General features: G+C 40.2%; 1 protein-coding gene across 1 annotated transcript in view; it reads left to right on the top strand.

Moving 5' to 3' along the window:
- Positions 1 to 16,349, top strand: part of asun (integrator complex subunit 13 asun) — a 409,288-nt gene that overhangs the window by 248,274 nt on the left and 144,665 nt on the right. Inside the window, exon 11 of the mRNA XM_090371642.1 lies at positions 3,815 to 3,899. Within this exon, the coding sequence (XP_090227768.1) occupies positions 3,815 to 3,899 (85 nt within the window). The remainder of the gene's footprint in view (positions 1 to 3,814; positions 3,900 to 16,349) is intronic.

Below are 16,349 nucleotides of genomic sequence, written 5' to 3'. Positions count from 1 at the left end.
ATCCCATCTCTGCAGAAGCAGTATTTGAAATACAACTAAATAGGCAACGCAATGTTAAGGTACTCACAATATGAAATGAAACGATACGATGCCACTATAATAACTTTGGTTAATTTACTACATATAGACATGATGCATTTGTATTAACTCATATGGCTTTAAAAGTGTTAATTAACCTAAATGTTAGTTGTTCATTTACCTCTACAAGGTTGTAGAGGTAAATGAACAACTAGAGGACAATCTTGTAGAATCTTGTTCTACAGTCTTGTATTGTTTTAAAAGATGCACAGATTGTTCATTTACCTACAAGAATAATGGACAATCCTAACCATGCAGCCAGCACGCTTGATCTTTTTCTCACAAACAACCCTTCTAAGTACACAATCGAAGTGAGTGGTCCTTTAGGCACTTCAGATCACAACTTGGTGATTGTCTCTTCTCCAATGGAGCCTTTATCTCATGGCTATTCCCAACCTCCTATTGTTTGGCATTACAAGAATACAAAATGGGATGACCTGCGAGATTTCTTTTATATCTCTTTTGGGGATTACCCTGACTTCTAATCTCTCTTGCCACAAGCACATTACAAATATTGTTTCCTCTGCATCTAAAAAACTTGGTTTTCTCTTTCACTCTTGGCATTACTTTTCTTCCAAACAGCTGTTCACTCTGTACAAATCACAAATCTGCCCTACCATGGAATATTGTTCCCACCCCTGGGGTGGTGCCCCTAAAACCTCTCTCAGGCATCTAGATTCCATTCAGAAGAGGGCAGTTAGGTTAATTTATGACTCTTCTCTAACAGAGTCTCTCCACTCGTTGTCTCATAGACATGCTGTTTCTGCTGCACCTTTTCTACAGATATTTCCATAGGCACTGTTCTACTGAATTGGCTTCTATAATTTCCGCTCTCTCTTTCAAAACAGTCCGAACACATGCCACCACTAGTCAACATCCAGTTACTGTCCAACATTACTCACAGAACCACCTTTTCATCTTTCTCATTTATTCATTCAACTTCCGTTTTCTAGAACAACTTTCCTTCATATGTATTTAATGAAAATTACAGTCTACAGAAGTTCAAGTCTAATGTCAACAAATATCTTCTTTCGTCTTCTCAACCTCCAACCCAAGCACGGTACTATGTACTATAGGTACTAATACCTCTCATGTTTGGGGTTTTCATAAAATAAAAAAAAAAAAAAAGATTTTTTAAAATTTTTTTATGAGAATACAATGGATTTATGCTAAATATCTCTGGAAAATAGCTTCGATTGAGGTATTCGATCTTGTAGTTGAAATTGAGCAATTAGTGTTGGGAGTTAGATCAAACGTTTCTTGCAGGAAAGTAATTAACAGTTTACTTTCTTCCAGTCTGAAGTTAATGTTGAAATCGCCCCTCATGATCATGGGTATGCCGGTTCAAGTATAGCAACAAAACAAAATGAATGAAGTCAATTATATCCTGTATGTCACTGTTTGGAGAAATTAAGACAACCTTTGTATCACTGGCTATTGAGTAACACTTAAGATCCTTGTTCTTAAGTGATTCTCTACAGCTATTACACATAAAGATGATATCAACATCAAGATGATAAATGCAGTGCTGTTATTTGTTGTTGTTATTTGGTTTTTTTTTTTTAGAAGCACTAGCAACTAAGGCCATATTGCTCCGGTGCGGTGGTCATTCCCTGACCTTTCCGCATGCTCCGTATTTGGTGGTGACGGGCTCGAACCCCGGTGTAATCAAGAAGCGTATGCTACGCACTGCTGCTCCTTCCCACCTGGCTACGGAGGCGCCTGATAAATGCAGTGCATATCAGTGGTGTATAGCGTATCTTTAGCAGCTGGTTTCTTTGTGTTGTTTTCGAACAATAGACGAATTCAAATGTAGCATAAAGAACAGAAATAATTTTTCATAAATATCCTTTCAAACTCTCGATGTGCATTCTTATGTAAATAGTAGGCGGCTTAAGGAAAAGGAGTTTGATCATTTAAACTCATCTGCTCCGCAATTGGAGAAATGCAGAGCAGATTACATTAGTCATTTTGCATACATCACTGTTAGATGGAGCAGCAGCATTGCTCGGTGAAAACACTGCTAAATCTAATGCTTGATTTTCTGTTTATCTTTTGTACAATTTTGATAGTTTTTGTCATTCTGGCTCACTCATTGCTACCTCTTTCTTTGTTTTTTAGGTTGGCATCGTTGAACACTGAGCCATAGAGTGTGGCATTCAGTCCCTTTCATTAATCAGAAAATTATTGATGTGAAAACATCTCTAGCGGCACCTAAAAATGGAATATAGCGAAAATGCTGATTGCAACAATACTTGTATTTTTGCAATGAAATGTGACGCAATCAAAAGTACAAATACTTGTATTGTTGCCATGAAATGTGACGCAATCAAAAGTACAAATACTTGTATTGTTGCAATCATACTTCGTACAGTAGTCATACTATTCAACAAATGGCTGCAATCAAATGGGTAATTATTCTATTGGCTTGGATTTCACTAACCTGTTCCAAATGTTGATTCGGTAGTGTAACTAGTGGGCATAAGCATAAAATGTTAGATCGTTCATAACTATGGTTTTAGTTGTTCGATTTTAAAATGGTTCTGATTTTCATCAGAGATGTTTTCACATAAAACATTTTTCATGCATACAGGGTACACACTCGTGTTTTTTTTTTTTTTTTTTTTTGGCCTTATAGTTTCTGATGGGTTTGAGGCCCTGGTGGTTGAAATCCTTTATACAATTTTTATTATACTTTGTTTTGTTTTACAAATTTTAATCTTCAAAAGCATTAGCAATCAGCAGAAACCAGACAGTCCCCCCAAGCATTATGTACTTTCAATAAGTATCTTCAAAAATATTTCTCCTTATTCAATGCAATGCAATGTAGTATAAAATATGTACACTTGTAATTCCATTGTATATTGCCCTTCACTTATGTGTTATATAAAAACTCTAAGTTACTGACGTGAAATGTCAATTATTGAATTGAAAAGAAGAGAAAAGATTTATTTTGATTATTCGAAATATAATTTTTGATATAAAAGCACAAATGTTATTATTTGCAATATTGTTTGATACCTTGCCCATCTTGTGCATATTTAAAACTACTTTTAGAGAAAAAAAGTGAAGAAAGGAAAGGGTTCTTGTACCGTACATGGATACAGAATATTATTATTTGTTGTTAATACCAATTGATAGGTTCAGTATTAAGTTGTGTGGCATATGCAAGAGTAGTCTCATATTTATTACACAAATATATGTGGTCCCACAGTTACAATTTGCATATGTAAGAGATGCCATCTGTAGATTGTAACCATGAGCATTCCATATTCTAATATGGTATTTAGTGATGAGAAATGTCACTGTGGGAGTGAAACTCATTTGCCAGAAGAAGGAATTGTCATAGTAAGAAAAAAATGTTTTTCTCTTATTTTAAAATGCTCCAAATGTGCCCTATTGAAAATCATTATTATTATTATTAGCCATATGGTGCAAGGAAGCCTGAGGCTTATGCTGCACCAACAAAAAAAAAAAAAAAAAATTCTGAATTACCTGAAGAGAGAGAGAGAGAGAGCGAGAGTCAGAGTCAGAAGCAGAAGGGAATCACAAGAAAAAGAAATATGATGATATCCAGTTCAGGACCCTGAGTGTGCCAAGCCCATACTTACCAGGTGTGAGCCCATAATTGATTGATATAAATTATGATTGCTAATTATGATTAGGATTACCATAAATCTAATAAAATATTATCAATAAACTTATTACAGCATAATGTTGATTTTTATCATTTTAGGATTTCGGAGAATTTATGAAACAAAATAAGCTTGGCCCGTACAAACTGCCATCTAGTGAAGCAATTGAACTGCCAGTTGAGAAAGGTGAGAATTTGTTTTAATAAATATTTTTTCTCATTATTCTGTAATATGTAAACATATTCATTTTGTTTTAATTTATTCATTTTCATATTCATATTTATTTTTAAACATATTCAAATAAAAACATATTCATTTTGTTTTAATTTATTCATTTTCATATTCATATTCATTTTTAAACATATTCAAATAAAAACATATTCATTTTGTTTATTTATTTTACTATATATTAATATAAACTTGTTTGTTTCACGTATATGTGGTCTCAGTTCGAGTCCCAGTGATGTCCATATCCACCTATGGTCTGCCAAACACCTTATATTTTCTGACAGAATCAGTAGCCTCAACCTAATTATCTGATCTACAATTCCTTTTTACTTCGAACGTGATGCCTGTGCATATGTTCATTCTGATATTCCTTGTCAGAGACTGACTAATTTGTAATCTTCTCTTTTTGATCTGCTCTGGCTTAAAATCTATCTACCTCATTCTGTAAAATTTAACTGTTGCCTCTATATCGATATCCCAATTGCACTAATCGCTTGGAACTCTTTGATTTCCTTTCTTTGAAGCCCTATTTTCTCCAGCCCAGCTTTCCTTAATAGTGAGGTGATTTTCCTTAGCGATTTTAATGTTTGCAACTCCAGCTGGCTTCAGTTTTCTAGTCACATCGACGTGACTGGTTCAGATGCTGAAGATTTCACAATTATCTTACTCAGCTTTACCCCAGAATACCAGATAATGCTAACCACATACCCAATATTCTTAATCTTTTTCTCTTGAACAGTACTTCAAAGTACATAGCAAGGTTAGTGGTCCTTTAGGCACCTCAAATCTTTAGGCATAGTTGACATAGATGGACAGTGCATTGTAGTCAGTTTGGTTTGATATAAACATTAGGAAAGCAAAAATGAGGGTAGGAGTTTGTTATAGGCCTAATGATTCTGATGAGTAAAATGAACAATTATACAGAGAAATAGAGTGAGCCAGTAAACCAGAGTGGCTTATAATGGGAGATTTTAACTTCCCAGATATAGACTGGAACTTGTGGATTGGTCACTCGCACACTAGCAAGGCTTTTGTGGATTTATTGGATGATTGTTTTCAGCAGCATGTTAGAGAGGCAACAAGAGGGAGTAACACTCTTGATCTAATTATCAGAAGTGATTATTCATGCATTAAGAATTTACAGATAAAGGAACCACTGGGTAGCAGTGAACACAGTGTACTGATGTGGGATTTACTTAAAGATGTAACTACCATCAGTAAAAATTGAAGGGTTTCTGCTTTCATAAAGGCAACTACAGTGGTCTCAGAGATTTACTAGGTTCTATACAGTGGGACCAACCGATGATGTTACCAACAGAAAACCCCTCGACATGGGCACCTGTACGTGGTGAGGGGACCTCCCAGTGATGCTGCTGGACTTCCAGACTAGCATCACTGGGATCCAACGCCCACAGCCTAGGTTCCAGGCTAACATCAATGGAATCCGGCGTGTTTGCCGTGTGCTGCGACCCGTGGAAATTCGGAAAGGGGGATCCTGGTGGTTGAGGGGCCCAGCTTCAATACACCACTTTGGCCCCTGCTTCGACAAGACGGGAGGTCCTGGAAGGCCCGGCTAGGGTCAATCGGCTAGTACGCTCGCCTGCGAGGGTCAACCGTGTCAATGCCATGCCCCTACCCTCATGGTCCGAGGGACAGGATTCAGGCTGGCGGTGGTGCGGGTATGGTGTCTGGGTAGCCCTGGCGTTCCACTCCCGAGCGCATTTATTGCATGCCGGGTAGTGGGCGTCCCTTTGGGCTCCGTGGTGGGTGGGGAGCCCGGGCACTGAACCACTTCAAATTTACATGAATCCTGATAAACTTACTTCCTCAGGGGCCCCACCCGGTCCCTATCTGCAAACAGAGACGAAGACACAGATAGTATTATTAGTACAAAGAGGCAGCGAACTGAAGTACCATCGGGGCCTGTTCAAAGGTTCCTAATTATACACTCCACCGGTGAAAAACCGATTGGTAAAATTTCACCCTTTTTTATACAAAAAGGGTTAGATGGGTTAGCAGGTTCACCCAAATCAGTTAAGAGGCTCCATTCTGGGGATCTCTTGATTGAATCTAAAAATGACAGGCAATCTGAACATCTGCTCCGAGTAACATCAATCAGAGGAATACCCATAACAGTGACACCACACAGAACACTCAATTCATCGACAGGTGTCATTTCGGAGTGTGACCTTCTCGATGTAACCGAGGAGGAAATCTGCTCCGAATTAAAACCACAGGGAGTTATTGCCATCAAGAGAATTACTGCGCGAAGGGATGGAAAACTTGTTAAAACCAGGAGCGTTATCCTGACTTTTAACTCTCCAAAACCTCCTGATGAGATTAAAGCTGTATACATCAATTGTTCAGTGCGTCCATATGTTCCGAACCCTTTACGGTGTTTTAAATGCCAGAAGTATGGACATTCTCAAATGGCCTGCCGTGGAGTCCTTGCATGCACTTGATGCGGTGCAAAGGACCGCGAAACAACAGTATGTTCAGCCGCACAACCCACCTGTATTAACTGTGAGGGAGAACACCCTGCCTACTCACGAGCATGCCAGAGGTGGAAAGAAGAAAAAGAAATTCAACGGCTGAAGGCAGAGCTAAATATATCATACCAGGAGGCAAGGAAATCGGTGAAACCCCTGAATATCAACAAACCTACATATAAGCCCAGAAGGTAGCAGGGAGATGTTCCGTCGGAACTCAGACGGACATGACCATTCCTCCGAAGGAGTCTTTCACTCCCATCGCGCGTTACCTCTTAAGTTCTCAAAAACCTGCACAGAAAAACCAATCAGCTGCCACTCCTATATCAGTACCTCCTAATGCTCCACAAGTAACAAAGGTAATTATGAAAGAAAAGAATAAGAAAGGGGAAGTCTCCCCTAGTACCCAAGAAAACATGGATGTCAAGCAGAAGGAAGTACCTGAATATTCAGTCTTGGAACTCTTTGCGGAGGAAGAAATGGACACGGGACAGCGTCCATTCCTAAAAAAGATAAACCCAAGACTGATAAAAGTAAGCCCTCAGCACCTCGGAAGCCGCCTGATGGACCCACCAAACCAAAATAATGGCTAAATTCCTACAATGGAATTGTCATGGATTCCGACGAAATATTGATGACATCAAGGCCCTCCTGCAAAAGCACGAGCCAGTTTGCTTTTGCTTGCAGGAGACATATCTAAAGGCAAATGATGATCCCACCATGCACAACATCACAATTTCTCGAAAGGATAGAATTGCGGGTGGCTCTGCTCATGGGGGAGTGGCTATCCTTGTGGGTAACCAGACCCCAGTGCAGCCCTTACTAATTACAACTAGCATAGAGGCTGTTGCAATTCGCCTTACAGTGGGATTTCTGTTAACTGTCTGTTCAATTTATTTGCCACCTGGGACTGACATCTCCCAGGAAGACCTTGATGATGTTATAACGCAGTTGCCTCCCCCTTTCTTACTTCTCGGGGATTTTAATGGACATAACACCCTGTGGGGTAGTCTTAACATCAATGGAAGGGGACGAGTCATAGAGCATATGCTAAATGACAATGACCTTTCCCCTTCTAAATACTGGAACAAATACCTTCTTCCACATGCCCACCCGTACTTTTTCTGCCATTGATCTCTCTATCTGCTCCCCTTCTCTACTCCCTTCATTCACTTGGGAAGTGGAGGAGAATCCATACGGAAGTGATCACTTCCCTGTGATAACCTCGTTACACAGTGGGAGACCATGTCTTCCCTTCAGGTTACCACGGTGGAAGATTGATCAGGCTGACTGGACTGCCTTCCAACATCAGGCAAATTTTGATCTTAGCACAGTCAGTCAAGAGCCTATCAACGATGCAGTTACGTACATCCCAGAAATTATTGTCCAAGCAGCTGCGAATGCTGTTCCAAAAACATCTGCCCGGTTTCCACAATTTCCCTGACCTTGGTGGAATTCACAATGCACAACAGCAAAAAAGGCTCAAAACAAAGCGTGAGGGATATTTCACCGATATCCTACCACGAACAACCTTATAGCCTTCAAACGTGCATGAGCCAAAGCACGCTACATCCGTCGTCAGAGTCAAAAGGAATCGTGGATCCGTTTTACATCATCTATTAACCAGTCTACCAACTCTAAGGTAGTCTGGGATAAAATCCGGAAAATGTAGGGAAAATATACATCCCACCCTTCTTCAATCCTAGATTATAATGGATGCACTATTGCAGATCCAACTGCAATAGCCAATGCTCTTGGGGAAACATTTTCTAACATCTCCACAATATCTTCATATTCCCCAGAGTTCCTGGTTCTGAAACATAAAATCGAAAAACAGGCACTTAATTTTAAGTCCAAGGGCCTCTATCCCTACAACGGGGCATTCACTATAGAGGAAAAGAGCTCTCACTCTTTCTAAAGCAAGTGCTGTTGGACCAGATGGCATCCATTATGAAATGATTAAACATCTTTCACCAAAATCTATGGATTGTCTGCTCCTTCTGTATAACAGAATCTTTATTGAAGGGCAGTTTCCGGACTCCTGGCGAAAGGCAATCGTTCTTGCCTTTCCTAAGCCAGGAAAGGATCCAAAAATCACCACCAATTATCATGCTATTGCTCTGACTAGCTGTTTGTGCAAAATCCTGGAGAGACTGGTTAATTCTCGTTTAATATGTAATCGAATCAAATGGCCTTCTCTCCAACATCCAGTGCGGCTTCCGAAGGAACCGGTCCACTTTGGACCATCTTATTAGATTGGAAGCATCCATCCGGGATGCTTTCCTAAAACGCGAACACTTGGTGTCGGTGTTCTTTGACATGTAGAAAGCATATGACACAACTTGGAGATTTGGCATTTTAAAAGATTTACATAGCCTAGGCCTAAGAGGGCATCTCCCCTTTTTTATTCAAAACTTTTTAGCCATTCGATCGTTCCAAGTTCGTGTGGGATCCTCACTCTCTCGCTCCTTTAGCCAAGAGGAGGGAGTACCACAAGGATCAGTATTAAGTGTCACGCTTTTTGCCATCAAAATAAATTCCATCACAGAACAACTTCCTCCAACTGTAAACAGTGCCCTCTATGTTGATGACTTTAGCATTTTTTGTCAGTCGTGCAACATGAGGGTTATTGAAAGACAACTGCAGAAAGCCATTGATAGTCTGAATTCCTGGGCACTTGCTAATGGCTTCAGGTTCTCGCCGGAGAAGACCGTTTGCGTACACTTTTGTCGCAAGTGTAATCTTCATCCTGAACCTGAATTAAGGCTCGGACAAAATGTTATTCCAGTAGTGTCAGACACAAAATTCTTGGGACTTGTGTTTGATAAAAAGTTGACCTTTCTCGAACATATTCGTCAACTTCGTACAAAATGCACGAGGGGACTAAATATTCTCCACTCTCTCTTCTCCCCACGTTGGGGAGCAGATCGATGCGCCCTACTACGGCTTTACCGTGCACTTGTACGATCCAAATCGAACTTAGATTACGGGTCCCAGGTATATTCCTCAGCCAGAGATAGTGTCCTCCGAAGGTTGGTCCCTGTCCACCATCAGGCCATCCATATCGCTACTGGAGCATTTCGAACATCTCCTGTCCAGAGCTTATACGTCGAAGTAAATGAACCACCGTTACCCCTTCGATGTAAGCAGCTGTCTTTAAACTATGCATTAAAGTTGAAATCCCTGCCAGACCATCCTTCGTGGACACCCGTTTTTGAGCCACGTTGGGAAAACTTTTACAATACCCGTCAGACTGCCATTCGACCTTTTGGTATTCGTGTCCAAGAGCTACTCAGAGAGTTTAGACAAGGTTGGCATCACGGTAGACAAGGTTGCAAAAACACCAAAAGAAACTCTTCCACCCTGGCATGCTCATATCCCATCCTGCGACTTTTCCCTTAAGAAATGGGTAAAGTCTGAGACCTCATCATCTGTCTACCAGCAACTCTATGCTGCCCACCGATCCGACTACTTTGATTTTTTGCCTGTGTTCACCGATGGCTCGAAATCAGAGTTGTCTGTAGGATCTGCTGCTATCTTTCCAGATAGTACTATCTCTGGGAAGATTCCCCACGAATGCAGCATATACACAGCTGAGTTGTATGCTATTGAGCTAGCCTTGGACCACATTAAAACTCGTAAGCACCAAAGATGTATGGTGTACACTGACTCTTCAAGTACACTGCAGGCTTTATCGGGGATGAGGTATAATCCTCATCCGATTGTGACACGGATTCAGCAGACGTTACATTCCCTGTTTGAGTGTTCATTCGACATCCGTTTCTGCTGGATTCCGAGCCACATTGGGATCAGGGGAAATGAACTGGCAGATGCTGCGGCCAGATCACCAGAACCACACAACACTTATTGCCTGTTAGTCCCCTATACAGACTACAGGCAGCTAATACAAACTAAATTACATTCCCAGTGGCAACAATCTTGGCATGAGAAAGTCACAAACAAGCTCTATCAGATAAAGCCTTTAATCCAACACTGGCTGTCTAGTCTGCGCAGGAACTGCAAAGAGGAAGTTGTTCTAGCTCGTCTCCGCATAGGACACAGTCATCTTACACATGCTTTTCTGCTGAGGGTGGATGACTGTCCTATGTGCGAGAACTGCAGCACCATTTTAACTATTCATCACATTTTAACTGTTTGTCCACGTTTTAGACAAGAACGTGATTTATATTTTACCGTTTTTAGTCATCCGGCTGAGCCTTATACACTCAGTCAGATTTTATCCGACAATGACCATGTGTCTGCTGTTTTTAGCTTTTTAAAATCAATAAACGTTTTTGCTCATATATAAAAATTTACATTTTATTGTGATTTTCTATTTATTTATCCTTTATACATTTGTTATATATTTTGACATAGTGACCTAAGTAATTGGGTCACTGAAAGTTTAAAATTTTTTATATATGACCTGGTCTTGGCGCATTATAGCCTCAGTAGCTAATGCGCCAATAAAGTCAAAACCAACCAACCAAACCAACCAACAGAATATTCTAAATGGGAAGCATTCAAGGAAATAATCTTGGAAGCTACTAGGCTTTTTGTTCCAAATAAGAAATACTGCTCTAGGATCAGGACCAAATGCAGAATGTCAGATGAACTAATATGACTCGTGGCAGAGAAGAAAAATGCATGGGACGCACATAAATTGTCAGGCGACACAGAAGGCTATGGTAGATACAAGCTGGTCTGTAATCAAGTTACAAAGGAGGTTAGGCAAGTGAAGGCAGATTATGAAAAATCTTTGGCAAAGAATGCAAAGACTTCTTTACTTATATAAACTTTAAAAGGAAAGGGTGAATCATATTGGTCCATTCGATATCAATGGTTTGACTGTAAATGATCATTCTCAGATAGCTGCTGAACTAATTGAGTATTCTGCATCTACATTCATACATGAGGAGTTATTCAAGTAGAACAGGGCCAGATGTTTATCAAACTCTAATAGGGAGTTAAATGATTTTGTAATAACTGAGGGCAAAGTGGAGGAGAAATTGTTGGAGAAAAAGTTAAACATAAGAAAGGCACCTCGGGTGGATGGGTTCTATCCAGTTATATTACAGGAGGCAGCAAAGGAAGTAAACAAACCCTTAGCCATAATTATGAGAGCATCCTTGGACTCGGGAGGAAGTCCCCACAGACTGGAGATGTGCAAGTGTATCTCCAATTCACAAAGGGGGGAATCAAAGGGCAACACAAGTAATTATAGAACTGTTAGTTTGACTTGTTCCAGGGAAAATAATGGAGCCACTGGTTAAAGAAGCATTGCAGGACAAGACTGCAGCAATAATTCAGACAGAGCATGGGTTTGTCGAGGTGAAGTCTTGTCTGACCAATTTGATTGGATACTATAATGTGGTCACAAAGGAACTGGATGCAAAAAATAATTTTGATATCATATATTTGGATCTTAGAAAAGCTTTTGATACCGTTGAACATGGAAGACTGCTGCACAAATTGGAGCAGTGTGGCATTGGAGGCAAATTTCTGCTATGGATAAAGGGATGGTTGAGTGGGAGAAGACAGAGAGTGGTGGTCAGTGGGAACTGCTCTACATGGACTAATGTTATTAGTGATGTCCCTCAGGGTTCGGTGTTGGGCCCTTTCCTGTTTTGATATACCTTCATCAATATTATTGATGAAGGTATATCAAGCTTAATGTCAAGGTTTGCAGATGATACAAAGGTTGGTGGGGTTGTTAATAACAGTATGCTGCTGCAACAGGATCTGGAAATGTTGGGTAAATGGGCTGAGAAGTGGCAACTGAAGTTTAACATTGACAAATGCAAAATACTGCATATGGATAGCAGTTACCTCAGAGAAATGTACCAACGATGTGGTGTTAACTCAGGGTAGTGGAGAATGAAAGAAACCTTGGGGTAATTGTGCAGGCAGATATGAAGTTTTTTGAGCAGTGCAGACAGGCTGCAAGAGTAGGTCATGAGGTCTTGTCCATGATACACAGAAATTTTGCAAGCAGGGATAAGGAGGTGATTATCCCCTTGTATAAGGCAATGGTCAGGCCACACAAACCTTGAGTACTGCATACAGATCTGAAAGCCTCATTTTAGGAAGGATGTAGAGTTGCTAGAACGAGTACAGAGAAGGGCAACAAGAACTGGTCAAGGGAACAAAGGGGTGCTCTTATGAAGAAAGGCTTAAGTTCTGGAAATTGCAGCTTCTGGAGACTAGGCACCTGCGAGTCGATCTGATTGAGGTGTGTAAAGCCTTGAATGGATCGAGCAGGCTTAATGCTAATGGGATTTTTCTCTTGCTCAGATTTCAAACCTGATGGGGCATAGATTCAAACTGAGAAAAGACAGTTGTAGAATAGGTAGAAGTGGAAGTTTGCCTTTAGCCAGCAGGTAGTTGATTGCTGGAACAAACTTCCATCTGTTGTTGTGGAAATTGATAGCTTAAATAATTTCAAGGCAGAACTAGACAAACATTTGGAAAGAATGGATCAGTGAAATGGGAAGGTTTTTTTTTTTTTTTTTCTGGCTGATGCTGTATAAACTTACTTTCTTGCATCATGTAACTCTGCTAATGCCGACGCTCTTTTTCATTGGAGATTTTTTCTCATGGCCATTCTCAGCCTCAAGTTGCAGCAGCAATAGTAGTAGTAATTGTTTGGTATTACAAGAATACAAAATGAGATGATTTATGATATTTCTGTTCTTGTTTTCCTTTGCTGAAGGAAATCTTCTGATTTGCCGAACTCTCTGGAACAGAACATGATCTAGCCAAGGAGGATGTCTTTGTGTGTGTGTGCCAGGTGCAGAGAGTGTCTAGAAATTAGGCATCAACTCAACATTGTACTGAGCATCTATGAGAGCTTGAGGTGTAGGGTAGATGCCCTCAAAGAAATTAATATGAGGGGCCCATCAAGCTCTCAGCTGTCCAACTCAACGCCAGTGCTCACTCTTGGGCATCAGGAAACACAGCAGCAATCTCCAAGGCAAAATGCGCTAGTCCCAAAGGAACTAGTTATTGGCGTTGTAAAGCATATATCATCTTTTAAGGGCACAAAAGGTGATATTGTTGTACACATTGGCATCAATGACATTAAGAGAAGGAGATCTGCAGATTTACTTAACAAGTACAGGTCAGTGTTGCAAAAAAGTTGCGGGTCAGGGTTAAATTTGAAAGTGTCTGCAATTCTGCCCAGACATGATAGGAGGGAATACATGATGAGAGCCTTGTCAATCAATTCGGCCCTGGAAAGATTGTGCAAAACTCAAGGGGTACAATTTTTTTCAGCGTGGTCTGTGCTTGTTAAGAGGAGAGACTACTTCTACAGGGATGGGATACACTTAAATAGAAAGGGTGATGCTATCGAGGCAGTGTTAGGTGGGTCAGAAAACTGCTAGCTTGGGGGGGGGGGATTCACAGATTAAAGGTTAAAAGTAGCCGCAGGCAGAGGTGAAGGTGATTCTTGCATAACTTCTATTAGAATAAGTAGAGACCTGGAGCGAGGAGTGCTGAGGGTTTCAGGGACTGATGGCAATCGTCATGAAACAGGTGGGTATATGGGATATGTTAGGGTAACTAAGAATAAGAATAGGTGCATGTATACTTGCATGTATACCAATGCTAGAAGTATAGTAAATAAATTTGATGAATTTGAAGTGCTGGTCAAGACATTAAAGGAGGATATTGTTGGGATAGCAGAGACGTGGTGTCACACAGATATAAATAATGCAGAACTGGAATTTGGAGAGTACAATGTGTATAGAAAGAAAGGGAGGAGGTGTTATGCTGTTAATTAAGATAAACATAAAATCAAAAGAAGTGCATCCAGTTGATATAGATGAACAGTGCACTGTTAAGTCAGTTTGGTGTGACATCAGCACTGTGAAAGCAAAAATAAGAGTAGGAGTGTGTTATAGGCCTAATGACTCGAATGAGTACAATGAACAATTGTACAGAGAAATAGAGTGGGCTAGTAAATCGGAATGTCTTATAATGGGGGATTTTAACTTCCTAGATATTGATTGGAACTTGTGGGTTGGTCACTCACACACTAGTAAGACTTTTTTGGATTTATTGGATGATTGTTTTTTGCAGCAGCATGTTCGAGAGGCAACCAGAATGGGTAATACTCTTGATCTGGTTATCAGCAGTGATCATTTGTGTATTAAGAATTTGCAGATAAAGAAACCACTAGGTGGCAGTGATCACAGTGTACTGATGTGGGATTTACTTGAAGATATAATTACCATCAGGGGCAAAGGAAAGGATTTTTGCTTCCATAAAGGTGAATACAGTGGTCTCAGACAATTTTTAAATTCTGTACAGTGGGATCAACTGACGATGTTACCAACAGTAAATTCTAATTGGGAGGCATTCAAGGAATTAATCGTGGATGCTACTAAAAGTTTCATACCTATTAAGAAATATTGTTCAAGGTTTAGGCCTAAATGGTTATGAAATGTACTAATGAGACTCGTGACAGAGAAGAAAAATGCATGGGATGCATATAAATTATCGAGCAACTCAGAAGCCAGTGGCAAATATAAGCTAGTTTGTAATCAGGTCACAAAGGAGGTTAGGCAGGCGAAGGCAGATTACGAGAAATCCTTGGCAAAAGATGCTAAGAAAAACAGCAAGGATTTCTTTACTTATATAAACTCTAAAAGGAAGGGGTGAATCTGATTGGTCCACTTGATATCGATGCACTGTTGATGATCCTGCTCAGATAGCAAACAAACTGAATGAGTATTTTGCATCTACATTCACACATAAGGAGTTATTAAGGTGTGAAAATGGCAGAAGGTTATCAAATTGTAGCAGGGTGCGTAATGATTTTGTAATAACAGAGAAAAGTGGAGGAGAAATTGTTGAAGTTAAACATAAGAAAGGCACCTGGGGTAGATGGGATATATCCAGTTATATTAAAGGAGGCAGCAAAGCAACTAAGCAAACCCTTGGCCATAATTATGAGAGCATCCTTGGACTCAGGAGAGGTCCCCACGGACTGGAGGTGTGCAAATGTATCCCCTATTCACAAAGGGGGATCAAAGGGTGACACGAGTAATTACAGACCAGTTAGTTTAACTTCTGTTCTGGGTAAAATAATGGAGTCACTGGTTAAAGATGCATTGCAGGATCATTTAGACAAGACTGCAGGAATAATTCAGCATGGGTTTGTAAAGGGAAAGTCTTGTCTGACAAATTTGATAGGATATTATAATGTGGTTACAAAGGAACTGGATGCAAAAAATAATTTTGATATTATATATTTGGATTTCAGGAAAGTTTTGACACTGTTGCACATGTAAGACTATTGTACAAATTGTAGCAGAATGGTATTAAGGGTAAGTTGCTACAATGGATAAAAGGATGGTTGAGTGGGAGAAGACAGAGGGTGGTAATTAATGGGTGCTTCTCTTCGTGGACTAATGTTATTAGTGGAGTCCCACAGGGTTCGGTGTTGGGTCCTCTGTTGTTTTGTTGTTTCATCAATATCAATATTGATGAAGGTATATCAGGCTTAATGTCAAAGTTTGCAGGTGATACAAAGGTTGGCAGGGTTGTTAATGACAGTAATGGCAGTGGGCTACTGCAAGATGATCTAGAAAATTTGGGCAGATGTGCTGAGAAGTGGCAACCGAAGTTTAACTTTGACAAATGCAAAGTACTGCATATGGGTAGAAGTAATCCCAGAGAAATGTACCAACTGTATGGTACTACACTTAAGGTGGTAGAAAATGAAAAAGACCTGGGAGTAATTGTGCAGTCAGATATGAAGTTTTGTGAGCAATGCAGACAGGCTGCCAGGGCAGGTCATGGGGTTTTGTCAATGATATATAGGAATTTTGCTAGCGGGGAAAAGGAGGTGATTGTCCCTCTGTATAAGAGAATGGTCAGGCCACACCTTGCGTACAGGTCTGGAGACCTCATT

This window comes from Mastigoproctus giganteus, chromosome 4 (genome assembly GCF_048544385.1).
Source record: "Mastigoproctus giganteus isolate SK-2022 chromosome 4, ASM4854438v1, whole genome shotgun sequence".
Classification (NCBI taxonomy): Eukaryota; Metazoa; Arthropoda; class Arachnida; order Uropygi; family Thelyphonidae; genus Mastigoproctus; species Mastigoproctus giganteus.
This window is presented reverse-complemented; position numbering and strand designations above follow the sequence as displayed.